Below are 17,721 nucleotides of genomic sequence, written 5' to 3'. Positions count from 1 at the left end.
GTACCAACGGAAAAAACCAAAATTTTTAAATTAAAAGGTACTTCTAGATGTGTGTCTACGAAATTAAGGGGCGTAATTTAAATTTCGCCAAATAATTAAGAGATTTAAAGGGTGAATTGAGATTTTCTCTTATATTTATCGATATTTTTACAAACCAAAAGATTTCTTCAGCAGTAAAAATTTACCAAATTCCAAAAAATAGTATACTCAACATTTTTTAAATTTTGTAGACATCAAAGTACAAGTGTGAGGTAAATTCTTAAAAAAATATATGATAAAGAGACTATATCATTTCATCTAAGCCAAATTCTATTTAATAATATAACTTTAAATACTATAAGAGTTAGAAATTTAATTTTACATCTATTCTTTATTAATTTCCCCCCATTTTCTAAAGTAACCAAACACAACTTTTAAAATTTTTTTTCTTAATTAAACTCGATCTCTAATTCATTGAATCACATTATTTTTTAAAAGTCTGATTGATATGCATAATAATAGACAAAACATAATATCTGTTATAAATTAAATTAAAACTATAGAGAGATCAAAGAGAGGTAGAGAAGAAAGAGAGCAATATTATCTTATCTTATTTCAAGTGTGCTTTACATTGTAATATGAGTTTCTATTTATAGGACTCAAGGGAGATAGAAAATTACACATATTAAACACATATTAAGTGTGGAATAGGAAGATGAAAAACTAGGAGATGGATGGACATCCACTAACATAACTATTCATAACACTCCCCCTTGGATGTCCATTGAGGATATGCCTCGTTAAAACCTTACTAGAAAAAACTCAGTGGGAAAAAATCTAGTGAAGGAAAAAGAGTACAATATCCTTTCATTTCTCCCCCTCGGTTGAATAGTCATTTCTTCGATGAAGACCAATCTTTGGTACTAGTTGATTAAAAATTCTTCTTGGGAGTGACTTTGTGAAAAGATCTGCAAGGTCATCACATGAGGAGATTTGCTGGATGCTTATATCACCATTCTTTTGAAGATCATGAGTAAAAAAGAATTTTGGGAAAATGTGTTTTGTCCGGTCCCCTTTAATGTAACCATCTTTCAATTGAGCGATGCATGCAGTATTATCTTCATATATGGTCGTTGTATTTAATTTTTCGGAAGATAAACCACAAGTATTTTGGATGTGCTGAATTAAGGATCTCAACCAAACGCATTCTCGACTCGCCTCATGTAATGCTAAAAGTTCTGCATGATTAGATGATGTTGCTACTATGGTTTGTTTCACTGATCTCCATGAAATAGTTGTACCCCCACATGTAAACAAATAATATGTTTGTGATCTACCATTATGAGGATCTGACAAGTAACCTGCATCTGCATAACCTGTTAATTCGAATCTATATACTTTTGTATAAAACAAACCCATGTCTATTGTACCTCTAAGGTAACGAAGTATATGTTTTACGCCGCTCCAATTTCTTCGTGTAGGTGAAGAGTTGTATCTTTCTAATAAATTTACAGCAAATGATATATCAGGAAGTGTATAATTAACAAGGCACATTAGTGCTCCAATTTTACTAAGATATGGTACTTCAGGACCAAGCAATTCTTCATCCTTTTCTCGAGGTCTGAAAGGATCTTTCTCCACATCTAATGATCTAACAACCATTGAAGTAGACAACGGGTGACATTTGTCCATATAGAAGCGTTTTAACACTTTTTCTATATAGCCTTCTTGATGTACAAATATTCCTTTGTCCAAATATTAAATTTGCAAACCTAGACATAATTTTGTCTTTCCTAGGTCCTTCATCTCAAACTTTTTCTTTAAACAATTCATAGCTTTTGGGAGCTCTTCAGGAGTTCCAATAATATTTATGTCATCCAGATAGACAGCTATTATTGCAAATTCCTTTCATGATCTTTTTATAAAAATACAGGGACAAATGGAGTTATTTGTATATCCTTCTCTAAGCAAATATTCACTAAGACGATTATACCACATTCGTCTAGATTGTTTCAGCCCATAGAGAGACTTGTTCAATCTTATGGAGTAGCGTTCTCGAGATTCAGAGTTGTGTGTATCTGGTATATTGAACCCTTCAGGGAGTTTCATGTAAATGTCACTATCAAGTGAACCATACAGATAAGTTATTACAACATCCATCATATGTAAATTAAGCCCTTCGTGTGATACTAGGCTTATTAGATATTGAAAAGTGCTCCATTACAGGTGAATATGTCTCATCAAAATCAATTTAAGGTCTTTGGGAAAATCCTTGAGCGACAAGCCGAGCTTTGTATCTCACAATTTCACGTTTTTCATTTTGTTTTCGTGCGAAAACCCATCTATATCCAATTGGCTTCACACCTTCAGGTGTTCGGACTACAGGTCCAAAAACTTGTCTTTTGTGGAGTGAGTTTAATTCTGCTTCAATTGCATCTTTCTATTTTGGCCAGTTCTCACTTTGTTTACAAATTTTTAAAGACGTTGGTTCCTGATCCTCTTTGTCATTTACCTCATTTAGTGCTATATTGTATGCAAAAACATCATCAATGTCGACTTCATTTCGGTTCTATTGTATTCCATTTTGGACATAATTTATCGAGATCTCTTTATTTTTATGAGTTTCAGGTACCTGATCAATCTCTTATAGAGATGAAATGTTTATTATGTATGAATGAATTTTTATATCCTCACTTGGGTCATCTTTATTCTTAGCTCCCTTTCTTGTTCGAGGATTTTTATCTTTGGAACCGATTGGTTTGCCACACTTCAGGAGTGGTTGAGATCCATTTGATTGCCCAACAGGGATATCAATTTTTATTGGAGCATTTGCAGCTGGTATATATGATTTAGTCACACCTTTTGGATTAGTGAATGCATTTGGTAATTGATTTGCTAAGTTTTGCAGCTGAATTATCATTTGAACTTCTAGTTCACATTGTTTTGTTTGAGGATCAAGATGAGATAATGATAATTCATTCCAACTGATATCTTTTTCCAGCTTCTTATTCTCTCTCCCTAATGCTGGAAAATTTGATTCATCAAAATGACAATCAGCAAAACGAGCAGTGAATAAATCCCCTGTTGTTGGTTCAAGGTACTTTAGAATAGATGGAGATTCATATCCAACATATATTCCCATCCTCCTTTGGGGACCCATCTTATTGCGTCGTGGTAGAGAAATTGGAACATACACCGTGTAGCGGCAAAAATTTGAGTTTAAGTCATTGGTTAACTTAATTCGTTAAAAAGCAAGAGTCGCCACCGAACTTTTTTGATTCCAAAAGAGGAAAGGGAAAAAACTCGAAAAAAACCACAAAAGAAATCTGGATACGGGGGTTGGTTATGTAAGGGGAAGGTGTTAGCACCCCTCACATCTGTGGTACTCCACAGGAACCTTTTGAAAATCTGTGTTTATGTTAAAACTATTTTTTGTTTGCTAAAAGAAATGAGAAAAGAGATATATACAAAAGGAAAAGGTTATTTACAAAAGTTTGCTCGGCAAGATGTAAAATCTTGTGCCTACATACCTCCTCAGTGCAATGGAGAAGTCAGAGCATTTGTAGTTCTGCTCAAAAGTTTTGAAAAAAAGGTTTTATTGAAAAAACAGTTTTAAAGGAAAGGAAGTGCGAGTGCACAAAAGGATTTTAAAGAAGATCACTCAACAAAAGTCGAGGTTTTATTATGAAAAGAGTTTTGAAAACAGGTCGATGGCGGTGCACAAGACACTCGACTTACAAAGAGTTGGTTGGGAGCTTGGTATATGGACCAAGTAATGCGGGGGTGAAGATTTATTAAAAGAGAAAAATGGAAGAAGTAAATGAAAACAAACAAGCTCATACAGGTAAAATCCATACAAGCATAAGGGTTCAAACATAAAGGAATGAACATGAAAGAGGTAAAATAAGAGTGTACGTGCAAGTGTGCATGTGTAAGTACGGTTGATGGCGATGCGTGAAGTGCAATCGACTTATGGTAGAAAACGGCTAAGAACCTAATATTCTTTTATTTTGAAAAACGGTTAAAGCATGCAAGCAATAATAAAATAAAGCGGTAAAGGAAAGCGGTAAAAATATTACAAGGCCTCGGGGATGGGGATTACACACTTAAACAAATGGGGGTGAAAATTAACTACTAATTATTACAACCCAATTGAAAATTAAAGCTAAATAAAAGGATAATATGTACAAAAATTAAAATGAATTATAAATGTCCACAAGTAAGTCCAATGCCTCAATGATAATAAAACCTCATAAAAATCAAGCAAATGTTAGTCACGGATATATATAATGATGTATGAGTAAATGACAAAAATATACTAACAAATATTCATCAAAATTAACTAAAGAAAGTCTAGAAATAAGCATATTAAATCCAAAAAGAAATAGATAAACATATTTTTTGTATTTTTAATAATAGTAGAGAAATAAAATCTAACTAAGCATATTTTTTTGTATTTTTTGATATATAAGAAAATAATAAAAAAAACAATTAGTGAAAAACAAATTAAAATATAATCAGATGGGCTCAAAAACAGAAGTAAAATGGGGTGTGAAAAGGAAGGTCTCGCTGGGCTTGAGGCAATTGGCCCACAGTCAAAACATCCAGCCAACAGAAGGGGTGGATCCGTAAAAAGGGAGGTGCAATAGTAAGGAAAAACAAACTGGGCCAAGGATAGGATCCGGCCCATAACGAAAATGAAACAAAATTAAACCCTAAAGATCTAAGAGTGGATCCGCCTCCCTCTCTCATACTTCATACTCTGTTTCTTATCCTCTCATCAATCTCTCTAGCTCTCTGTTCATACTTAAAGCAAATCTCATGGTTCAAACAACAACAAAATCCCCTCTCTCTTACTAACATCAACAAACAACAAAAATCTCTCCTCATCTCTAAACTCAAATTCGATCAAAACATCAACTCACAAATCGGAGTGAACAACACAGCAACAAGCAAATTCATGCAAAACCTCTCTCGAATTCCCGAAAATAACACACAAATAATAACCCGCAACACAATCACAGCAGACAAAATCTAACGTCACATCAACGATTCGATCCATACAAAGTTAACCAAAAGCACAAAAAGATCATTAATGAATACATGAAGATAAACATCGACTCAGCAACGAGATCCATGAAGGTTCACAAGCTATATCCTTAAAATAAGTGTAAAAGATGAGATGTTACCGAAATTGATAGAGTCGGCGGCGCCGTTACAGTGCTCGAGTCCTCCTCTTCCTTCGTTTTCTGGAAATGGCGTACGTTGCTGCTGCTGTGTTGTTGTCGGTCGGTTTGCCGAAGTTGCAAGCAGCTCGATGTTGCTCGCCTGTGTTGCGTGATGAATTTGTGCGTATCAAAACTTCTGATTCTGAAGATCTGTGACAACAAATAAAGATTAACGGTAACAAAATCAAAAGAGTTAAATATGCAGATTCTGTTTTCTGAAATGTGATGTAGTAGTTGGGTTTTGAAGATGAAGGTTAGTGTGAGTGAAGGTTTTGCGGATGGATCGATTTCGGTTGTGAATTATGTGTTATGGTTATGGTGAGGTTTGGTTGAGGTTGTGGGTGATAGTGTAGTGATAATGGTATGAAGGTTGCAGGTTCATGAATGATCTGAATTTTGCAGGTATGAAATGTTTCTGATTATGTTAAAAGAAAGTGAAATCAGATATAGTTTTTGAAGGTATTTTGATGAAGTTTGGAGGAAGTTTCTTGGTGAATCATTTTGACAGAGTAACAATACGATTTTCTTCCTCCCCTTTCTGTGGACTGAAGCAGTGTATATATAGCCAGAGGAGAGTGAGGGCAAAAGGGAGATTTGAGTGTGGATTGAGGATTAGATTTCTGTTTTCCGGATCCACATTTTCAGGGAAATTGAGGTGAAAACGCGTGAAGAAAATTGGTGAGCTGAAAGTTTGTTGGAGTGGGAAGGGATCAAAAGCATGAGGAGAATGAAGATATTTTTTTCTCTTTTGTCTGTAGTGATCCTCATGGAACATGAATGCAAAAAAGTGGAAAAACTTTATTTCTTTCTTGTTGATGCGTGATAATCCTTTTTGTGATAGGACCCACTTCAAAATGGCTCTTGAAACTTGGCTTAAGACTATATTATTGGGTCTTGAATCAAAATGGGCCTTCAATTTGAATTGTAAAATGGACCTCCTTTTGATTGCACCTATTAAAAGAACAAAACAAAATAAAAGTAATAATAATAAAAACACAAATAAAATTGTTTTAACATCTTAATAGAAGTTCCAAATAAATTGAACCAAAATTAAAATATTAAAATCATGCAATGGTTAGCCTATATAAAAACTATACATTGTAAGATGATGTATGAAATGAATGTATTATATATTTTTTCAATTTTTTGAATGAGAATGATGCAAATGAGTACTACATATAATTTTTTTGGATTTTTGAGATAAAATAAGAATACTAAATGTAAATGATGTAGATAAAAAGTCGGGGCAAAATTTAGGGTACAACACACCGCACATCAAAAAATTCTTAGATGGGAAATATTAGGTTCTTTACCAAAAATTAATCATAAATGGGAAGAGGTGTGGTAACTCGTTAGCCTGATGCGAATCAATGTTGCAGCATGCAAAATTGCATGTCCCCAAGCAGAAATTGGTAGTTTGCATCTCATACTCAGTGGTCTTACAATTAATTTTATTCTTTTAATAAATGATTCCGCAAGTCCATTTTGTGTATGAACATGTGCTACTGGATGTTCAATGTCAATTCCAACAGACATACAATACTCATTAAATGTTTGAGATTAAAATTCTGTAGCATTATCAAAGCGAATTTTCTTGACAGGATAATTTGGGAAATGAGCTCTTATTCGAATCAGTTGAGCTAGCAATCTTACAAACGCCTGGTTGCGAGTTGACAACAAACAAACATGTGACCATCTAGTTGATGCATCAATTAAAACCATAAAATATCTAAATGGTCCACATGATATTGGCCCACAAATATCACCATGTATGCGCTCTAAAAAATTGATAGATTAATTTCCAATTTTTGTTGGTGATGGACGAATTATCAACTTCCCCTGCGAGCAAGAGCTGCATGAGAACTTATTTGATTGAATAATTTCTCTACTCATTAATTGATGACCGCATGAATTTTCAATTATTTTTCGCATCATTATATAACTGGGATGACCCAACCGGTCATGCCAAATTAGAAATTTATCATTATTTGTAAACTTCTGGTTTACAGTTGTATGTGCTTCAGTTGTACTAATATAAGTGTAGTACAAGCCAGAGGATAAAGCCGGTAGCTTTTCTATTACACATTTTGTGTCTGAATTATATTTTGTAATACAAATATATTCAATCCCTCCATCATCTCCCGTTTCAATATGGTATCCATTTAGACGAATATCTTTGAAACTCAATAAATTTCTATGAGACTTGGGTGAATATAATGCATTATCAATATGCAATATTGTTCCTCCATGTAATAACATATTGGCTCTTCCGGAGCCTTCGATTATTTTTGAGGTGCCAAATATAGTACTGACATCAGTCTTTCGATTAACAAAATTAGAAAAATATCTTTTATTCTTGAGAATTGTGTGGATTGTTGCACTGTCAGCAAGACACATATCTTCATTACTCGTGCTAGTTTCCATATTCATTCTAAGAACAATAATAATTTTTAACAATAAGTTATAAGCACGCATAAAAAAACACAAGTTATTTAAATAGTAAATCATGTAAACAAATGAGTAGAAAACGCACTATATTATTATTAGAAAATAAAATTCAAAACATACATAAAACTTAAAAAAATAAAATTTCCATAAATTTTATTTCTTGACATTTCCATCTCCAATAAGGTGATCAAATTTTCCATCTGGATCAGCAAAGAAGTCACCAATATCTAAATGGGTAACATCCATATTACCCTAATCTGGATCATCATCTTCATTAGCAAAGTGAGTCTCAATCCTCTCCTTTTTATTTTTCAGTAATTTTTGATAATGATCAATAAGGTGTTTTGGAATACGACAAGTGCGACCCCAATGACCTTTTCCTCCACAGCGATAGCAAGTATTTTAATTTGTTTTGCTACTCTGACCCTCTTTTTCATTCTTTTCAATATTTTTCCACTTCGGATGGAAATATGTATTTTTATGATTTTCATTACGACCACGATCAAAACCAAGACCATGAGCATAATTACGACCACGACCCCGTGCGCATGCATGACCGCGACCATATTTTTTCCTATAGAGGTCGTGCCTTGCCACATTCACTTATGGGAATGGAGTTGTACCAGTGGGACGGACCTCATGATTTTTCATCAATAGTTCATTATTTTGCTCAGCCACAAGAAGACAAGATATTAGATCAGAATATTTATTAAATCCTTTTTCTCGATACTCCTGCTGCAAGAGCACATTGGATGCATGAAAAGTGGAATTTTTTTTTTCTAACATATCTTCATCAGTTACTTTTTCTCCACATAATATCAACTTCGAAGTTATTCTAAACATTGCAGAATTATAATCACTTACGCTTTTAAAATCCTGCAAACGTAAATGCATCCACTCATATCGAGCTTTTGGTAGGATAACCGTTTTTTGATGATCATATCTATCTTTCAAATTTTTTCACAAGACATGTGGGTCATTTACGGTAAGATATTCATTTTTAAGATCCTCATGAAGGTGACGACGGAGGAATATCATGACTTTTGCCTTTAGTTGATTAAATGATTTATTTCCTTCTTTAATAGTGTCAACATGACCTTCTGCGCTTAAATGAATTTGGGCGTCCAGAGCCCATGTCAAATAGTTCTTTCCCAAAATAGCAAGAGCCCTAAAATTCAATTTAGTAAGATTTGACATACTTAGTAGTTCTATCATAAAAATAAAAAGATTATTATAATGAGATAATTATCATAAAGGAAATATTAATATGTAAAATAACACTTTTGCAAATTTCAATATTTAGAAATAACAAATAGAAAATTAGATTGTCAGATTAGCCTTAAAATTATCTAAACAAAAATCAATTTAGTGACAAATTACATTTTTCATATTTTTATTTCCTTTCTTTAGGAGAAACAAAAAGAAATTGGTCTATCTTAAACGAAAAATAGTAAATAGAACATTATAAATTCTTCGGGAACTCGTGAATGCTGTATTTTATAAGTTCTTCAGGAACTCGAATGCTTTATCAGTTCTTCAAGAACTATATAATGTTTTGTTATAAACAATTCTCTAAAAAGAAATATATAACCATCCTTCTGGGATGCGTTAAAATTATATGTGTCATTTTTCTGGAATGACAATCTTTATATGAGTATGTTAAATTAAATTAGATAAAATAATAAAAATTAAAAATTGTTAGATCGATAAAAAAATCTTTAAGCGTATAAAACGGTCCATCCTTAGAACGATATAATAACTTCATACATTTTAGAACCACCTAATTATGCATAATGTTTATGCCTTCTGGAATCACATGAAAATAATATATATATATATATATATATATATATATATATATATATATATATATATATATATATATATATATATATATATATATATAGCGAAAGAATCATACCTAGAATTTCGTGCTGATAACATGTTATAAACTAAATTAAAACTATAGAGAGATCAAAGAGAGGTAGAGAAGAAAGAGATCAATATTATCTTATCTTATTTCAAGTGTGTTTTACATTGTTATATGAGTCTCTATGTATATGACTCAAGGGAGATAGAAAATCACACATATTAAACACATATTAAGTATGGAATAGAAGATAATGAAAAATTAAGAGATAGATGGACATCCACTAACAATAATAATATCTATATTATATTCTATTTCAAATTTAAATTCAATATTATTTTTAATTAAAATTCAATCTCGTATTTCCGTAATTAAAAATAAAATTGTGTAAATAAAAAAAAAGTTGAGAGTATTATAAAAATTTATAGTAGTCCTTCTTGGTCGGCGTGACATTATTTTATCTCTTCTTGCATGTTTATTGTAGATTTCTTAAATTTACATTTCAAGGTAAATCAAAGTGTAAATTCATAAATTTCTCCGTAAAAAAATAAACAAAAGCAAAAAAATTACGATTTCCAGTTAACGAAACGGCGAAAACTGATCTTTGACAGATAAACAAAGAAATAGGGATTTGGGAATTACGAACAGACTCTTCACGTTCAACATTCCGATCCCGAATTCTTCGCTCATGGTAACAGATTACGTTTCTTTATTATTCTTAATTTGATCGTCTTATTCTTCCCATTTTCAATTTCATTTTCCTCCTTATGGTCGCAATTTTGTTTTTTATTCTTTGATTTCACCAATTCTTTCTAGGGTTCTTTATTTTCTTTGTTAAACTCTGCATTCTTTTTATGTTGAAATTCCGATCGTAGGGTTTATGTAGATATTATCTATGGAGCACTTATACCTCTGAAAAAATGTGTCAGCGTCAATCTCTGACACCTCCACTGATACTTGTAATTATGTTTAATTGATTTATCTTTTTGAATTTCGTTGTGTCAGTGTTAGTGTCGCGGTGTCCGTGCTTCATAGGATATTATGAAGTGAAAAATCGTTGCTGGGAAGAGTGAAGTGTTGCTGTTTTTGATTGGAGTTGCTCTGAGTGATTTCTACCCGCGGTACCCTCCTGCCTCAATCACATTTTTACATTTTCTTGTATACCTGTCATGATTGATGTACACCTTGTGACACTTCACTGTTGTTATCGAGTGCAGAAAATGATGGCGGATACCCCCTCATCTCCTATGAATTCGCCTGTTTCGACAGCTCAAGGAACATTTCCGAATTCAATGATCGGAAGTTGCGAACACCCCAATAGTGGGGCCTCGTCTTCTCTGTCGTGGCCCGATGCAGACATCAACGACAGTGATGAATCTAATTTGTTTTCAATTTCATGGAATCAGGACTACGATTGCTTTGCTGCTGGAACAAGTCACGGTTTTCGCATCTATAATTGTGAACCTTTCAAAGAAACTTTCCGACGTGATTTAAAAAGTGGTGGTTTCAAAATTGTGGAGATGCTGTTCCGTAGCAATGTCCTAGCGCTTGTTGGTGCCGTAGCTAACTCCCATTACCCTCCCAATAAAGTTTTGATCTGGGATGATCATCAGAGCAGGTGCATTGGTGAATTCACATTTAGATCTGAAGTTCGTGGAGTGAAATTAAGACGTGATCGAATTGTAGTTGTTCTCGAGCACAAAATATATGTTTATCACTTAATGGATTTGAAGCTCCTTCATCAAATTGAGACAGTGGCAAATCCTAGAGGGCTGTGCTGTCTTTCATACCATTCAAATACATTTGTTTTGGCTTGTCCTGGTCGTTGCAAAGGACAGGTTCGAGTTGAACACTTTGGACTGAATGTGACTAAATCAATCAATGCTCATGATTCCCAAATTGCATGCTTGACTCTGACAATGGACGGTCTCCTTCTTGCAACTGCTAGTGTGAAGGGCACTTTGATTAGAATCTTCAATACAATGGACGGGTCTACTTTACAAGAAGTAGGTTACTGCACCATGTATTTAACTTGTTGTTTTAATTTATTCCTTTTCCCAGGTGTTTTATTTTCACATCTGTGTAGTATGAGATAGATTTGACTGGAAAATGAATTTTTTTTGTAATGCTTTCTTTTGTTGAGAATTTTTCTGTTTTTTTTTATAATTGATTTAAAGTGAGAAAATAGAGTAAACTTTAGTTAGGCACTAACGTAAACTTTAGTTAGACACTTTTAGTGTTGTGATTTTTGTGTTGCTTAGCCCTGCTTCTTGGTCATTCTTACATACATATTAAATATAATAACTTTCTTTGCGACTTTTGGAAGTCTCCTTGCAAGAATAATTTTATAGCATATCTTGTAGTTTTTATATATTTTTTCTGACAAAGAAGCTTTTACACCTCAATATTCTTGGGTTGTCCACAAAACTTTGGAAATGGAACTTCTTTTCAATAGTAATTAGTTTGATCTTCTTTATCCGTTTTCCTCTTTTTGTGTTTAATAATCCATTTTCTCTCTCATGTCAGGTAAGAAGAGGGGTGGATAGGGCTGAAATCAACAGTATATCTCTGTCTCAAAATGTCCAATGGTTGGCAGCATCAAGTGACAAAGGCACTGTTCATATATTCAACTTGAGAGTGAGAGTATTTGGGGAGGATAGTGTAATACGCCAAAATTATGTCCAGGGGCCTGGACTGCTTCATCAGAATTCTTCAACTGCTTTAGATCCCTTGATTTCTCCAAATACCGGTGCCAACCCCAATTCATCATTATCTTTCATGAGAGGTATAATTGTCTTTCTTTTGTGTGCAGTTTTTAAATATATTGTGTACCTATTTGGATTTAGGCTGGGTGATGAAGATCTAGATGAAGAAGCTACGAAAAAATGATTAATAGAGTTAGTTAGGTGATTAGTAATATTTTTATGAGTTACCAAAAATTATGCCTAGTTGCACGTAACCCGTCATCATTTTATGTCGACTTAAGCAAAAAATAGATCAGGGACCAATTTAAAAATGTTTTTATATTGCAAGATCAAATTGAAAGATTTTTTTTAGGCATTAAAATCAAAGTGTCCATTAATTTCGGGGGACCTTTTGCATATTTAAACATTTATGTAGAACAATTGATCCAATTGCTTGATTCATATTTAACTAGCTATCTGAAGTCTCCTGTTTTTTAGTAGAGTGCTAGGTATAAAATGAGATGATACATGAAAAAGATAAAACCCCCTTCCCCACTCCCCATGACAGGGCACTCTATGTCACTATGCGCTAGCGCTGTTCTAATTGTAAAATTTTATTTGAAGGGCAACTCTAGTCTCTTGATATATGACACACATAAGTTAATTTCTTGAGCTACATAAGACATATCAACACTTCTTCCCATGCACAAATGTAGATGAAATGCACGTTAGGTTTGTTATTTATTTACACCGTATTTAATTATTCTTTTGGTTTGAGTTATCCGCATACCATCTGAGAATCAACTCCTTGCAAGCTTGTTTTTAACATCTTCTCTAATATAACCCATATATTTAAGGGTGTTTTCTAAATCAGCTCATGATTTTTTAGCTTTTACTTTTATGGGAAATTGCATAATATTTATGGTACATCAATGTTTTGTTCTTACCTTTTTTTCCCTGGAAACATTGTAGGGGTCTTACCAAAATATTTTAGCTCCGAATGGTCATTTGCGCAGTTCCACTTACCTGAAAATACTAAATTCATTGTGGCATTTGGATCTCATAATACCGTCCTAATTGCTGGCATGGATGGAAGGTATGTCTGTTCGCCATCATCTTACTGTTATTCTGGACTCGTTAGTTGCGTGCAAATTCCTCTGTTTCTAAAATTGAATCCTTGATTTTTGACATTTTCAAATAAAGTTGATATACGCATAAAATCGTAAGTGTTGCATGCTGTTGAAATTAGTGGCATATTGGTGATCCAGGCCAGGCTTGTATAATTGATTAATTATCTGTATGCAATTTTACCATTGAATCATGTGATATTTTCGTGGTCATCCTGCATACTTAGTGTTTCGGTTAGTTTCGTGGCCATTTCAATGTAATAATTTATATTGTTTATTTATTGATTGAAAGTATATTTTTGGAAGAAACACACTAGCTTAATCATAGAATTTTATAATTATTAAAAAAAAAAGAAGAAGTTTTATAGTAAGTTATTTCAATGAAGTTAGTTCTTTCATCTCACAAGTCACACATGTAATGTTATTATCAAAGAAAATGTTGGCTGTTTCTTCACTCATTGTTTCTGCATAATTTGTTTTCGTGTGCTTCCTTATCCCTTTCCTAAGATCGCATGTTACAATTTCAATAACCTCGGAAGAATGTTTTAGATGAATAACACAAATTAATGCATGTCTTTTATCTAACTCTTCTTTTTAGCCTCTTTAAGACCATTGAATGGACCTGGTTCCCATCATTCTCCTCATCCTTACATACAACTTCCCACTCTTTTTGTATCAGTTTTTACAGATGCAGCTTTGATCAAATAAACGGGGGCGAGATGTTGCAGAAGGAATATATTCGTTTCCTAAAATGTTAAATCAGACCCAGTTGAACAATTTCAGGCACTAAACTCTTGTCTTTGTATGTGTAAATATGATCCATGGCTGTATATGCCCCTATCTCAATTGGAAGATCTTGAGATACATGGTTGTACATTTCGATTGTAAATATCTTGTAAAAAAGCACGAAATTGAAAAGGAGATATATTGATAGGGAATAGCAATTGCTGACCAAATAATTGGCTGAGATATTTTGATAGCATTTGCTAAGCAAATAATGTTCTTGGCTCTTGCTGAATGTGGTATCTTACTTACAATCCCCTAGAAATTTTGTTGCAAAGTACAAACTATTGCGATCACTAGTTAAAACTCTGCATGAGTCCGAGGTTAATCGGTACTTTCACAAATAATAGGTAAGCAAATTTGGTTTAATATGCAAAGAAAGATAACTTATTCTAAATAACTATTGATAAATATCTATTGATATAGTTTTGATTCAATATTGATATAGTTTGTATACATATCAATACATGATTAAATATGATTTCTTGCAGTGCTTTTATACATATCGTTATACATATTTAGATTAGTTGAGATATGGTTAAATAGCAGTTTTATACATATTAAATAGTGATTAGGTTGGACTTCTACGCAGAATCTCTTAAAATAAGAATTTTTTTTTCCGCACCCGTCACCTTCTTTCAGGTCTTTGATATAATGTAAAAAAAGTCTTATATTTTCGGTGATAGATCTCGCACTATTTTTTATCTCTGGTACTAAAATAACAAACAAAAACTAAAAACATAATAATAGGCCAAATTAAAAATCAAATCAACTTGATATTAAATTAAAACACTCAAATTGCATAATTAGTTATTAAAACAAATTTTCTTATGTAAAACACTAGTCTCATCATTTACCTATAACTTTAACTTTGTTCTACTTAAGAATGCGATATATATATATATATATATATATATATATATATATATATATATATATATATATATATATATATATATATATATATATATATATATATATATATATATATATATATATATAGTCTGATGTAAATTTTATTTTAATTGATTAAATAATTTATTGAATTTAAAGATAGTGCACTGACAGTGTAAATTAATTTTACACATACATCCAATCAAAATTCTTAGACTTGCCATGTCATATTAACTTTTTAAAATTAAAATTGTGTTTTAATTGAATACATGGTTGTGATTGGTTGACAGTGTAAAAATATTTTACACTGTCAGTGTATATCCCTTTTTCTCTGATTTATTTAAATATACAAAAATCTTCATATCAATTTATTGACAATTACTATTTGTTAAAAATTAAAATATGATTTCATAAAATAATTATAGTAGACGGTTAATGACTAATAATAAAAATAAATAATTTATTCTCGCGCTGTCAGACCATAAAATTGGCCCTCTCCACAAAACCCTGAATGAAAACCCTATGAACTCCTAAACTCAAATGCCGTCTCAGAATTTCAAATTATTCTCTCAACAATTGGAATTCTTCTCTCGATTATGTTTCATCTCTCGATTCATCTCCCTATTTAGATTCCTCTCACAATTCCAGTTTCGATTCAACTGCTCTCTCGTTATGCTGTCGATTCCTCTCTCATGAGCGGCATTTTTCTCGTTGTGTGCATCACAACTAATTTCGAACGATTCTTACCCCGGGCATATGTAACAAGTTCAATACCACTACATGAATCCATTCCTCCAAACCAAGGCTTCACAATTTGCACTCTTTTTTAGTAAGTTGTGTTTTTTTTTCCTCTCCTTCCTTTTCTTGTAAATTCTGTTGCTGATAAAAGTTACAATCTTAATAGGATTAACTTGTTACATTTGGCCATTTTTCCTTCAACTTATCTTGATATTGGGTAGGTCAAAAGTAATACAAATTGAGAAAATGGGTGATGCAGTGAAAGTGATGCTACCTTACCTACCACACCTGTTTTTTTTTCTTAAACGAGGCATTCAATGATGTTTTTTCACACCTGTTTTTTTTCTTAAACGAGGCATTCAATGATGTTTTTTTTCACACCCGTTTTCTAGTAAATTCGGTGTTAAACATTGCCTTAGGGTGCAAATTTAATAATAGATAATAAACCTATACACAAACATTTAACACCTGCATAAAATCCAGTTTTAAATTATATTTTTTATACAAATTTTAAAACAAGTGTCAAATATCATATTGACCATACCAATGATACTCACACCAAAAAAAGGTGTTAAATTTATGTTGCTTTTTTAATTTAATATCTTCATACAGAGGTTGACTTTAATGTTTCGACCAAAGAAAAAAATGGATTCGATTGTTCGTTTAATAAAAAATAAATAAATTAGTCATTCTTTTCATTATTCTATTTTTTAAATAATTTTCATAATGTCTTAAGTTGTATATTTATTCATGCTCATTCTTTTTGTAGGAATTAGATTATGGTTAGTGCAAATGCATGGTATCATGATGTAACCAGGAATTTGTTATTAGATTTGAAGTCTAAAAAAAAATGATTTACCAATATGTATAAATAAATATGACTTTACATCTATGTTGAGTTAATTTTTTTATAAGTTATTAACCATGTTTCTTAAAGGTTATAACATTAAGAGAAATTGGTTTTGGATAATAGACCCGGCTGCCTGCATGCTATATTATGAATTTATGATGCAAGAAAGGAACTGCATCACTTAGAAAATTGGTTTCTTCCATCTTACGTCGGTAATATATTTATGCTAATTATTTATTGAAAACAATTTAAGCTCCTTATGTGATTATTCTTCTTTAAATTTATTTATTCATTTAAAAATATGTGTTATTATGGAATTTACCGATATAAAAAAATAATAAAGATATATGAAATAATTTATAGGGAATGCTTGTATGATTTCAAAGGTAATTGATTTGTATAGATAAAAATGATAATTTTGTATTCATTGTTTATATGATTGTGAAACTAATGTTTGAAAATCATCAAATATTTATACTGTCACATGATATGGACAATTTTTATTGGTTTTTGTTGCTAATTTATTTTGTAACTCATTAATTGATTTAGCTGGACTCTTACCAAAGCTCTTGAGCATTACTCTATTAATTGCGAAAGAGTTTTGGCAAGCAAGAGTCCAGATAAATTAATTATTGAGTTACAAAATCAATTAGCAACAAGAACCAATGGAGGTTGTCCATATGTGTCGACATTAGTTTCATAATAAGGTAAACAATGAATATAAAAATATTATTTTTATATATACAAATCAATTACCTTTGAAATCATATCAGCATTCTTCATAAATTGTTTCATATAACTCTTTATTATCTTTTGTATCGGTGAATTCCATGATAACACATATTGCTAAATAGATAGATAAGTTTAAACAATAATAAGTTAATAACCATATAGAGGTATAATTTTTTTAATAAATAATTAGCATAAATAAATTACTGCTACGTAGATGGCATAAATCAAATTTTCTAGGTGACACAGTTCCTTCTCGCATCATAAGTCAACATGCACGCAACCAAATCTATTATCTGAAACTAATTTCTCTTAATATTATAACCTTTAACAAATATGGTTATGAAAAAATTAATTCAACATTGATGTAAAATCATTTTTATTTATACTT

General features: G+C 31.9%; 1 protein-coding gene across 1 annotated transcript; it reads left to right on the top strand.

Moving 5' to 3' along the window:
- The first annotated feature begins 10,016 nt into the window (after window positions 1–10,016).
- On the top strand, window positions 10,017–14,274 carry LOC131661208 (autophagy-related protein 18d-like). The gene is made up of 6 exons (XM_058930664.1): window positions 10,017–10,216; window positions 10,531–10,646; window positions 10,743–11,531; window positions 12,052–12,310; window positions 13,182–13,305; window positions 14,016–14,274. Exons 3-6 carry the CDS (start codon window positions 10,746–10,748, stop codon window positions 14,092–14,094), a joined length of 1,248 nt encoding a protein of 415 aa, XP_058786647.1. The 5' UTR covers window positions 10,017–10,216; window positions 10,531–10,646; window positions 10,743–10,745; the 3' UTR covers window positions 14,095–14,274.
- The last annotated feature ends 3,447 nt before the right edge of the window (window positions 14,275–17,721 follow it).

The sequence above is a fragment of the Vicia villosa genome, linkage group LG3 (genome assembly GCF_029867415.1).
Source record: "Vicia villosa cultivar HV-30 ecotype Madison, WI linkage group LG3, Vvil1.0, whole genome shotgun sequence".
NCBI classification, from domain to species: Eukaryota; Viridiplantae; Streptophyta; class Magnoliopsida; order Fabales; family Fabaceae; genus Vicia; species Vicia villosa.
This window is presented reverse-complemented; position numbering and strand designations above follow the sequence as displayed.